Source organism: Phoxinus phoxinus (assembly GCF_949152265.1).
Source record: "Phoxinus phoxinus genome assembly, chromosome: 7".
NCBI classification, from domain to species: Eukaryota; Metazoa; Chordata; class Actinopteri; order Cypriniformes; family Leuciscidae; genus Phoxinus; species Phoxinus phoxinus.
In genome coordinates this window covers 35,989,566-36,002,446 of record NC_136882.1, presented here as the reverse complement: position 1 = coordinate 36,002,446, position 12,881 = coordinate 35,989,566, and the positions used below count along the sequence as shown (strand labels likewise).

Below are 12,881 nucleotides of genomic sequence, written 5' to 3'. Positions count from 1 at the left end.
CAGCTGCAAGAGATGCATTTACAGGCATTACACATTAATAATAATAATAAACAGGGCTTGACATTAACTTTTTTGTGGTTTTCCAAAGTTATAGCCACTCAGCATTTTCACAGGCCGCAATTTTGACATCTATAGATATGTTTTAACATTGTCTCATAATTTGCCAGCAGGTATATTAGGCTGCTTTCACTTTAAGACTTTAAGCCCTGTAACACCAACAATATTAATCCGGAACAAATTAAACAAGTGAGTGAGGAGAGGCGGGTTTGTGTGTAACTCGCTCTCGGAGAGATCATGAGAATATGTAGCTGGTATCGTCTATCTATTCTGTGGAAAATTAGTATTGGACGCGTTTCAGATATTTCAGTATCAATATGTAGCCTATAGAAAAATCTATATTTTTTTTACAATATACATTGCACTTAGTTTATCATTTCAGGTGCCATTTTTAAAAGACTACAATTGAAAAATGTATATTATATATAAAATTCAACCCGCCAAATTGGCTAGTAGGAGTGACCCGCATTTGGCGGGTGTTAATGTCACCCTTATAATAATCATTTCGACCTGTCATGCTAAAGCACTTTTGCAAATCTGGCTCAAGTGGCTTGCTTTATTATTATTGTATGTTTAGAAGAAGAAAAAACATAAATGATTACCAACAACATCACCATCGTTTCAAGCTGCTTTGCAACTGTTAGAAAGATGTTAGAGAGAAATGAGAGACATTAATCTCTAGAGTTTTACCTGATCTTTCCACTGCAACTGACATTTTCTCATAGACAGTATATAAACGCATTTGCTACCAGCTGCCAAACTTTCCAGGGAGATTGTGTGATTCCAGCGCGGCTGATCATTCAGCGCCCCCTGCAGGAGATGATTGGCTCACATGTTGAACTTGAGCAGAACTCAAGAGTTCAGTAAAAGAAGTGCAAGAGTTAAAAAACACGTGTGGACTCCTTTATTTCATGACAGCGGGAACAACACGGAACACTTGTTACATAATAGCAGCAGACCATTACTTCAGTTAACCGTAGACAGATACAAAGCGGCAAGGAAGAACAAGCACATTCCCACACTAGACAGACAACTACTGTCATCTACTAGAAACAGTATTCTTATAAAGCTGACTTATAAAGAAACGGTGAGTAGCTTATACGGGCGGGTTGTAGACTGTTTGGCAAGAAGTGAGAAAATTCCAGTTTTTAGTGATGTTTTCAAAAGATTTCTATCAGGGAATCACGCGTTTTCTTATAATGACATGTTGATGTTGCAACAACGTTAGCTTAGTTTCTTTATTTTATTCATTCAAAGTAGCCTAACCTATGCAACAACGACAATGCAGTATCGTTGATTTGATATTTAGTATTCGTTGCCTATTAGTGAAGTCTAACTCATGTGTGGGAATCGGTTCTTTCAAACAGTTCATTTCGACAGAACAGGTTCAAAACAAACCGAGCGGTTCTTTTACGTCAGTATACGCACGTGGTCCCGATATCCGAGGTGTCGTTTCAATAACATCAGTTTCAATAAACCTATCAACCTAATGTGATAAATAATAGAACATCTAAGCAGATTCTACGTTTTTTATTACATTTGAAATTTCACGTGTCCTACAGTTCAACTGTTCAATCGTTGCAGTCACGATTCCACTCATAAAAACAAGTCATTTCGAATCTAAATAATTTGTATTTACAATAAACAACACTAATGTACATGTACTCTCGAATAAACTTTTTTTTCAAGTTATAATTAAATTACATTTATTAAAACTCGATTTCGTATGTGCATTAATACAACTTTTAATGTTGTTGTAGGCCTAGGTACTAGTTAGGCTGCATTGCAGTAGGCTATGCCTACTTTTCCCCCCTTTTTTTTTAAAGATTGAACTTAGATCGAACTCACTTCTCGGCTAATTTCAAATTGGACTTGCTTGAAATAAACGCTTCAATGTATTGTTGACTTCATACAGAACCACTCGTGAACGAATCCTTCAAACCGGCTTGTATGAACCGGTTCAACTGATTATTTAACAAGATCCGAATCAAAAGAACGATTCGTTCACGAATCTGCACAATTTCCAATATGAAAAGATAAAGAAACAGAAAAACGTAGTATTATTATTCTTTTATAATATAGGCCTGCCATTTGTCTATATTTTTTAATTATTTGTATCTTTTGCTTTTACTTCTACAAGATCTTCATACTGTTTTGCAGTGTCCTACAATCATGAGCCAGTTAATGGTTCACTATGTACTTTATGAGTGGAGCTTTGACCAAATATGTGCTATCTCGTCTAAGTTATTGATTTTGGTGGTGTTGCATAAATGTGATTCCTCTTTTCTGATAAAAAATTAATTTTCTTTTGCAGACATGTTCCTGTACGTTTTTGGTCTCATAGTCTTGCTCTATGTCTATCGGTGGTTCAGAGAACTGGGAAGAGTTCCCAACAAATCTGAGAAGTTTGTGTATATCACAGGCTGTGACACAGGTTTTGGGAATCTGTTGGCCAGACACCTGGACACAAAGGGTTTCCGTGTCATCGCTGGCTGCTACACAGAGAAAGGAGAGGTTGAGCTGAAGAAGGCCTGCTCCGACAAACTCACAGCAATGCATTTGGATGTCACTGATAATGACAGCATTAAAAAAGCCACTGACACCATTAAAACCCTGGTGGGACAGAAGGGTAAGTCACCGAAAGAGATGGTGCTTTTCTGACACTTTGCCTTCTATTAGTTCTGAAATCTTTTGAAACATTTTTGTTGTTGAGAGCTGTGAGGGGAAAAAACACAATAGTTACTGTAGATGTTATTATCAGAGCTATGTGCAATTCAGATTCAATTTGAATGTAAGATTTCAAAGAAATTTTAAAACATTTTTTACATATAGCCTATATAAACCTAAATATCCCATTTTTAAAATGTATGTTATTATTTTGATTGAACTTTATCAAATCAAATTGACAAATAATGAGAATTTTACATTTTACAACCCGTATTTATATACATATAAACTAAAACTAAATTTCAGAATTAAGTAGTCAAAATATATATTTTTCAATTTTATGAATTATTCGTGTTCTGTTGCATAACTGGTTGTAATGATATTACATAAATCTCATAGTGTTCTTCAATGAAGTTGTTGGTCAAGTAGTTTCTTCACTGGATTTTCACGTCACCAAAGCTTTATATTGAGCTATCACTTGTAATGAAAGAAAACGGTTGTGTTTTGTAATTTGGTGTGTGTGTGTGCTGTGTGTTTGCAGGTCTGTGGGCCGTGGTCAACAACGCTGGTATCTCTTACCCAACTGCTCCCAATGACTGGCTGGATATTGAGGACTTCAAACAAATGATCAATGTCAATCTGATCGGGGTAGTTGCCATAACTCTGAGTGTGTTGCCGCTCATTAAGAAAGCCAAGGGCAGAGTGGTCAATGTGGCCAGTGTGTTTGGACGGATTAGTACCCTGGGAGGGGCGTACTGCATTACTAAGTATGGAGTAGAAGCTTTTAATGACAGTCTAAGGTTAGTATGTCCCGTATCCACTGAATGATTATTCTGGAGACATAAACTGATCAGAAGAATTCAGATTCAAAGCATTTCTCAGATACAAACCAATGTAATATGTGGGTGCTTTGATTAATCAACATTTGTGACCCTGGACAACAAAACCAGTCTTGTGTGTCAATTTTATGAAATGGAGATGTATACATCATCTGAAAGCTGAATAAATAAGATTTCCATTGATATGGTTTGTTAGGATAGGACAATATTTGGCCGAAATACAACTAGGGTGCAAAAAAAATCTAAATATTGAGAAAATCGCCTTTAAAGTTGTTAATTTATGTTGGCAATTGTGCTGCATTCACTCACAAAAATAAAAAAATTAGATATTTAAGGTAGGAAATTTACTAAATATCTTCATGGAACGTGATCTTTACTTAATATTCTAATGATTTTTGGCATAAAAGAAAAATGGATAATTTTGACCCATACAATGTATTGTTGGCTATTACCACATACCCGTGCGACTTATGACTGGTTTTGTGGTCCAGGGTCACACTCACATATATGTTATGAATGCTAGGTCCAAACATAACAAAACATTCTGCAATTAATTATCATGATAATTAGTTCAAGCACTTAAGTAGCTTTTATAAACATGCCTTAGACATAAAAACATTACTGGTGTGCATCTAGAGACAAAACAATGACATATTTTAGGATATGTCAAGTGCCATGAAAGTGCAAGTTACTTTCAGTTAAAACTGCATTTTAGTCTCAGACTAGCTTAAGCCTCGTCTGTTAATGTGTTTGTCTTTGTTGTTCAGGAGGAACATGGCACCGTTTGGAGTGAAGGTTTTATGCATTGAACCTGGATTCTTCAAAACAAGCGTTACTGACTCCAGTGTCTTTGAGAGTCATATGCACAGATTATGGAAGAGGTTGCCTGAGGACGTGAAGGATGAATACGGCAGTGATTTCATTGACAAAAGTGAGTTCAAATCCAACAACCAGTTTTAGGAGTAGCAGTAAAGGTCAGAAAGTTATAACTAGTAATTGTGTTTGTAGCGAAGGTGGTGATTAAGGAGAAGTTTGAGAAGATTCTGGATGCAGATCTGATGAAGGTGGTGAGCTGTATGGAGCATGCTGTGGCTGCCGTCCACCCTCGGACCAGATATTCTCCAGGCTGGGATGCCAAGTTCTTCTGGCTGCCTCTCTCCTACATGCCGACCTTCATCTCGGATGCTTTCGTCTTAAAAACGGCTGTTAAACCCAAAGTTTCAGTTCTGTAAGCAGAAACAGCAGCGCTACGCTCGTGCAGCATATGAGACATGATATAACACTATATATAAACTAATATATATATATATATATATATATATATATATATATATATATATATATATATATATATATATATATATATATATATATATTAATACTTAAGGTACATTTTTACAATATTGAATTCAAACACAAGAATTTAATTTAAATAACATTTTTAAATCTCTAACATTTGTCTTCTGGTTTTGATTTTTCATCAAGGATCTGGTAGATCACAACGAAATATTAATTCTTATAATTTTACAGCATTTCAAAATACTTTTTCCCTGCTGCAAATATCCTCTCCTTATCTCCAAAACAAAACTTTCTTGAGCGAATATGAAACCAATGACGTGATTATGTAAGCACAGAACTGAAGGTCAGCAGCAAAGACATTGGTTAATAAAGTGAGATTAAATACATAAAGTGTATTTGTGTAATTTAACATTTCATTCTCGCAGGTTTGCGTAATATTGTGAGTTTGCATTTTCACTGTTTTAATTCATTTTGAGGAATACTGAAACTGCTTTTGTGCAAGTGTGATGATTAAATGCATGTTCACATTTATTAGCACTACAATAAGCATCATGTTCACACACAAACGCCTCCTCATGATTCCTCTCAACACAGGGACAGGAGAGCTGTCAGTCAATAAATGGGAAAACGAGGTAACTTGCGTTACTTTACTTACTTGGAAAGTAATCTGATTACGTACAGTGCTATGCATAAGTTTAGACACCCATGCTAAAGTTGACTAAAAAGAGGAATAAAAAATCATCTTTTGGAAATTGAACTTAATGCCTTAATTTTAAAAAATAGGAAACATCCAACCTTTAAGGACACCAATTTTCTTTGTGAATGAATAATGTATCGTAAATAAATAAATGTTCTTCCTTAAATCACAGGGTGCATAAGTTTGGACACCCCTATGTTAAATTCCCATAGAGGCCGGCAGATTTTTATTTTTAAAGGCCAGTTACTATATGGATCCAGGATACTCTGCATCCTGATAAAGTTCCCCTGGCCTCTGGAATTAAAATAGCCCCACATCATCACATAGCCTTCACCATACCTGGAGATTGGCATGGTTTTATTTCAGTTAGCCTAACAGCTGGTTTGATTTGCATTGAGAGATGATCTTATGGAAAGTACTCCATGCCAATCTCTAGGTATGGTGAAGGCTATGTGATGATGTGGGACTATTTTAATTCCAAAGGCCAAGGGAACTTTATCAGGATGCAGAGTATCCTGGATCCATGAAGTAACTGGCCTTTAAAAATAAAAATCTGCCTGCCTCTATGGGAATTTAACATAGGGGTGTCCAAACTTATGCACCCTGTATTTTAAGGAAGAACATTTATTTATTTACGATACATTATTCATTCACAAAGAAAATTGGTGTCCTTAAAGGTTGGATGTTTCCTATTTTTTAAAATTAAGGCATTAAGTTCAATTTCCAAAAAATGATTTTTTATTCCTCTTTTTAGTCAACTTTAGCATGGGTGTCTAAACTTGTGCATAGCACTGTAATTCGAATTACTTGTAATGCATTTCCCCCAATATTGACATTCAGGTACAGTACCATGGCCACACACATTAAAGTTTGAAGGTTTAGAAGCTAATCGAGGCCAGAGTTTATTGCACAACCTTGGTGACGTTTATAGAGTTAGGTGTTCATGTTCAAGAGAGACCTTTGACCCTGCAGTCAGCTTGCGGCCCTTGAGCTCTTCAGCTCAGTGGGATCGGGACGGCAGTGCCGAAACAAAAGATCTACTCGTTTTCACGCTGAAGAAATATTGACGACTGCACTAGTCATGGTACGTCAGTCCATTCTTCTGTTCTGAGCACATCATGCAACTGGTGTCTTTATTTCATATAGCAGGGATTCATGTGTGCATGATTTGTTAATGAATATTTCAGTGCTCAAAGCTATAAATTATTTTTGCAATAAATGATTGGCAGAAAAAACTGTTGGGACGCCACCTATTGGCTTTTTGAATGATTTGTCTATAATTACATGTTTTTATTTTGCATTTTAAACAGTTTAGATTATAGGTGTTTAGTTTCTATAGGCTAAAGAGTGTGTCAAATGCAGTGTCTTAAAGGGATAGTTCACCCAAAAATTAACATTTTGTCATCACTCACTCACCTTCAAGTTGTTCCAACCCTGTAATATTTTCTTGAACACAATAGAAGATATGTTAAAGAATGTTGGTAATCAAACAGTTAAAGACACCCATTGACTTCCATGGTAAAAAAAACATCTGGTTACCATTCTTTAACATATCTTCATGTTCAACAGAAGAAAGAAACGCATACAGGTTTTGAACATGACGTTGAGTAGCCTACATGATAATACATTTTTCATTTTGGGTGAACTATAGCCTACCTTTAAGTCATGGCCATGTATAGTAGATTTTTTATTTATTTTTTGCTTTAAAAAAATATTAATATTGTATTCAATATTTCTCAGTGCAATATTGTTGTACACTAAGTGTAATAATTTCTAATTGGTGAAAATGTTGCCTGTCAAACAAAATGAAAATCAGTACAAAAGTTATTTTGAAAATCCTCATAGTAAGCATAAACAGTTGGACAGGTGAGTGTGTATTCAGCACAGTTGCTCCATCATCTCCCCCGCAGGTGTTCTTCTGCTGGCTTTCACTGGCCGCTGTCGCGCTCTTCGCCGCGGTCTGGTGGTTCTTCAGAGACTCCGGGCGCATCACCGGCATCCACGAGAAACACGTCCTGGTGACGGGCTGCGATAGCGGCTTCGGAAACCTCGTGGCGCGGCAGCTCGACCAGCGGGGGTTTCGTGTAATCGCCGCGTGTCTCACCGAACCTGGTGCCTCCAGCCTGCGCGCGTTGGCCTCCCCCAGACTGAACACGCTTCTGCTCAATGTTACCGACAGCGCGAGCATCAAGCGCGCGGTGGAGCGCGTGCGCGCGGAGACCGGGGAGAGAGGTGAGACGGAGGATAGATAGTGTGCCAGCTCGAGTCAAGCACAGCTAGAGATAAAGCCGAGATACAGGCACTCTGACGACCACACAGCCCTCAGACCAACTCGTAAATCTCTTGGACAAGAGCTTTTAGTTGACCTGGAGGAGCATCTACAGCGAAATGCCATTCTCATACCAAAGCTGCATCATTTATTACTAGCCTATAGAACGACATACTTATGTAATGCACCTGACATTTGCATACTTTACTGACCTTTGACCTTAATTTGTGTGGTTTGCATGTACACTACTTTTTTGTTGCTCAATCTTTGAACTAGGTTAAAAGAGACATATAGCCTATCCCTGCCTTGCACAATTATGAGTGTAATACAAAGTAGGCCTATGTCAGATTGAGATTAGGATTGAAAAATAAAATCTATATGTTACCAAGGTAACTGTTCCTTCAAGCAAGGGGGGGGGGGGTCAAAAAAACTTAACTACAACGTACTCATACAAAAAAACAGATTTATTAACAAATAAACCAATAGGACAATACATCTATCAAAGAAAAGAAAAGAAAATACATTGTAGAGCAAAAATTCATTTCCCCTCAAAAGATATTAATAAACAGCCAACCCCATTATAAACCCCAGTACAATCCCGACTTTGTCACACAGAACAATTCAAAATAAAACAAAGTAAATTACACAAACAACCCCAAAATCATATCAAATAAAACTATAGCACACTCAAACCCAACCAAAGAAATCAATTCCACTGCAAACTTAAGTAAATCGTTCATGCGTTTTAAAGCTTCAAACTAGTACAGAGAGTACAAGGGTTGGCTGACAACATGAGGCTGGGAAGTGATATACAAACAAACAGGAAATACAAATCAAAAAGAAAATACCCCACTAGCCAGTACGATTCACAACCTCGATGCACTCATTGCGCTGGAGGCATACAGCGCGCACATGCAGGTACTGGCTAGATGGGGAAATCAAAACAAAATAAACACAAGAGGAACAGCGATCAACTAAACCTAATACAAAAACAAAAACACAGTTAACAATGACCACAAAGCTTACTTGTTACTTTATTCTCATTATAAAACAAATCAAAACAATTACAAATACCAAAGCTTCAAATGAGGCCTACCTGCCACACAGCCACCAATCCTGGACTAACTTCCAAGATAGGAACGGGCGTGACCAACGGCCTACACATCCACAATGTTTGCGTCTGCATTAAAAACAATTACCTAATGTAGTAAAACAAGGCTTCATAAATATGACACAAAACAATCACTATTTATTTAGCCTACCTGCTCACCAGACCGCTCATGCACAAACCAACACGGACATGTCACCGGACAGCACAATGTTTCTGTCTGCATTAAAAACATCTAATTCAGTGAAACAGGCTTTGTAAATATATAAAATAAAAGTCAATATTCACTTGGCCTACCTGCTCACCCAGACCGCGTCTGTGCACCAACACACAAGGAAAGGCTACCAAACAGCACAATCCCACACAAAAGATTGGACCTCCTCTCTAGGCCTCCCTACAGGTGCCTGCTTAAAAACCCTCTACCTACCTAGCCACGCCCTCTATTAATTGCCACCTCACCGGCTACATATACATCTACTTTATAGATTCTTTCTTGTGTCAGGTCTGTGGGGTTTAGTCAACAACGCTGGCATCTCGGTCCCCATCGGCCCCACAGATTGGATGCAGCTGGAGGACTTTAAGAAGGTTCTGGACGTGAACCTCCTCGGCCTCATTGAGGTGACACTGAAGTTTCTTCCCCTGCTGAAGAAGGGCCGGGGTCGGGTGGTGAACGTGGCCAGCATACTGGGCAGACTCTCACTCATCGGGGGAGGATATTGTCTCTCGAAATGGGGTGTGGAGGCGTTCTCTGATAGCTTGAGGTATGTCTCGGCTTCGAAACATGCAAACAAGACCTTGTACTCATGTATTGCACTTGTTCTTTATCATACTTTCTAGTCCTTACAATGAAGAGATTCAAAAGTACAGATTTCACAAGTCATAGCCTACTCATCATGGCTTAAATTTATTTATTTATATGTACTCATAAAACTCTTTATATTTCAATATAAGCTATGTAGTAAATAAAATATTTTAAAAAATAATTTCTATTTTTTTATTGCTATAAGCCAATAACATTCCTGGCTTTTACTAAAAACAGCCAACAAAATCCATTTCTAATTTGACTATTACAACTGTTAGAGCTTCAACTGTACAGATTTTGCAGGTCAAATGGTAAAATAAGAAAAGTAAAAAATGTGAAAAACTAAGAAATGTATTAAGCTACACAAATATAAATAATATCATATTGCTACCAAGACAATAAGTACACCTGCTGACATAGTTTGTATGTATTATAAATATAAAACAACAAGCAACTTTTAGATCTTCAAAAGTACAGATTTCGTAAAAAAGTCATATTTTACATTTATTTATTCAAATATAAATACATTTTATGCATTCATTAAACATGTTAAAATAATGATTGGTTAAAATATTAAAAGTTACAAATTTGAAAATAAAAAAATCAAATATATTAAGTCAACAAAATCTATTTTTAAGTGGCCACAAAAGTACAGATGTTGCAGGTCATGGCTTAAATGTATTTATTTATTTTAAAATATAAATAAGTATATTTTATGTGTTTATTTAAAAAAATATTTAAATATAAATAAATATGTATGTATTACAAATATAAAAAATATATATTATATTATGTTGCTACTACTAACAAGTCAATAAAATCATTTGACTAACTAACTGGCCACAACTGTGGGGATTTGTTCTTGTGAGACTCACATCAGTCACCATAAGAAAGTCTTTCTGAAGTTAACCTTGAAATACTTTGACTTTTAACCCATACCCTTATTTTAACTTCATTAAGATTTGCATCTAAAATCTTTTTTTCTCCCTCTCTCGCTGTTTTCAGAAGGGAGATGAGGCACTTTGGAGTGAAGGTAAGCATCATTGAACCAGGCTTCTTTAAAACACAAGTAACAGATTTGAGCCTCATTGAAGATGATCTGAAGAAACGGTGGGATAACCTGCCAGCAGAGGTCAGGAGAGCCTACGGAGACTCATACCTGCAGGACTGTGAGTGCTTCACATGGGATTGCAATGCAGATTTAATTTAGTATATCATGATGCATAGTTAAAGGATTAGTTCACACAAGCTGTGCTCATCCAACAAAACGCATGACTCACAACCTATTAAATGTCTTTTAGCATTAGCATGTTGGTAAGTTAACACCTCTATGCTCTAATAATACAGTTCACACACATTGGGTAAAACATCCAATGTTTAATTATATCAAACCAAATTTGTCACTTTTCATGATGTAATGAGTTAATCAGCCATCTTCGATAGATGGAAACGTTTTGGGGGAAGATTCTCATCGCTTTTTTTTTTGCATTTCTCTCAATCTTGTCCTCCAGATATAAAGTTGCAGGCTCTTTCCATGAGGATCCTGGCCAGTAGTGACCTTTCCAAAGTGACGTCATGCATGCAGCACGCTCTCTCAGCACGCTATCCCCGAACACGCTACGCTGCAGGCTGGGACGCCAAGTTTCTCTGGATTCCCCTCTCATACATGCCTACTTGTGTAGCAGACGTCTTCATGAAGCTTCTAACGCCTTCTCTGAAGAACATCGTTCCTGAGAATGACTGAACTGGCCACTACACTCAAGATCAACACAAGCATCTTCTCTGTGAATTAATAAGAGGAAATATTCAAAGGGGTATTATTGTCTTTGAAACTGTGATGGCTGTATGCAACAAATGAAATCAAATAAAGATGTATTTTATACAATGGGGCATATTCCATAAATAAGACACACAACAGCAAACTTCGCTCACACTCATCTTACTCTGCCTTGGAGTGCAACTAAACAATCAATAGCCGAAAGAATCAAGTCCCTGCCATATATTTATTTTTTCAATAATCAGTTACACTCCTATGCACATCACAATATGGCAGAAAATATCTACTGTAGTGCTTTCATCCTGAACTTAAAATGAACTTGCTATAACTTTTATTTATTTTTAATCAAAAAGCATATAGAAGAGGTGGAATATTGGTGGAGCATGGAATTGAAATGAAGGAGTCTCTAAAATGTTTAAGACCTGGCTTTTTTTTCCCTTTTTCTTTTAAAGAGCATAAATCTCAAACCTCTCATTCAGACCTACTGACTTCACCAACAAAAAATCTTTCTTCCAATTTTACACAAAAACACTCTCCCATAATCATTCCTCTTCACACTCATTCCTTCAACCCTATTAGGTAACACACCTTTTTGGAAGATTTATTAAGTGACCAATATCACTTGTCTTCACTAATTTGCTCAACCCAGATCATTTAGCCAATTAGTTGAAGACAATCAGAGTAAATTAGTTAATTAAAGGAAGCCTATTATGTAACTTTTGTCCCTCTAGTGGTTCTCAAACCTGTCCTGGAGGACCACCAACACTGCACGTTTTCTTTGTCTCCCTAATCAAACACACCTGATTCAACTCATCAGCTCATTAACCCATGTGATAATGAGCTGATGAGTTGAATCAGGTGTGTTTGATTAGGGAGACAAAGAAAACGTGCAGTGTTGGTGGTCCTCCAGGACAGGTTTGAGAACCACTGCGGTTAGCGGTTAAAACAAAAACTGCATGATTTTTGCGGAAGAAGATTGTTTTGGTTGTGCGTCGGTTCTGTGTGCTGTGCGGATGAATATGATCCTTATCTAACTAATAGATGCTGCCAGAGAGCTACATACAGCAATTTATATCGGTTCAATAAAATACCTACTCACCTAATAAAAACGCCACCATCTCCCCATCACTTTTACATTTTAAATCCCTCAGTTCTCGCATTCTCCGAAAAGCCAAGGCAAAGTTGATTCTTGTTTTATTTCGAGCTCTGTCATGTTGTTTTGCCAGCAGACTCTGTCGCATTTATTTAAACGAGTGATTCCCAGGAAGTTGGAGATTTAGCGTGATCCATTGACCTTTCTGACTTAGTGACAAGTGACAATTAACCCTAACCTATGGCTCTCAGCCTCTCACACACTGTACACCTG

General features: G+C 37.1%; 1 protein-coding gene across 1 annotated transcript; it reads left to right on the top strand.

Moving 5' to 3' along the window:
* Positions 1–979: 979 nt before the first annotated feature.
* Positions 980–12,027, top strand: dhrs9 (dehydrogenase/reductase (SDR family) member 9). The gene is made up of 10 exons (XM_079617457.1): positions 980–1,144; positions 2,372–2,686; positions 3,266–3,524; positions 4,331–4,494; positions 4,572–4,791; positions 6,532–6,643; positions 7,470–7,791; positions 9,439–9,697; positions 10,744–10,907; positions 11,250–12,027. Exons 2-10 carry the CDS (start codon positions 2,374–2,376, stop codon positions 11,480–11,482), a joined length of 2,046 nt encoding a protein of 681 aa, XP_079473583.1. The 5' UTR covers positions 980–1,144; positions 2,372–2,373; the 3' UTR covers positions 11,483–12,027.
* Positions 12,028–12,881: the final 854 nt, after the last annotated feature.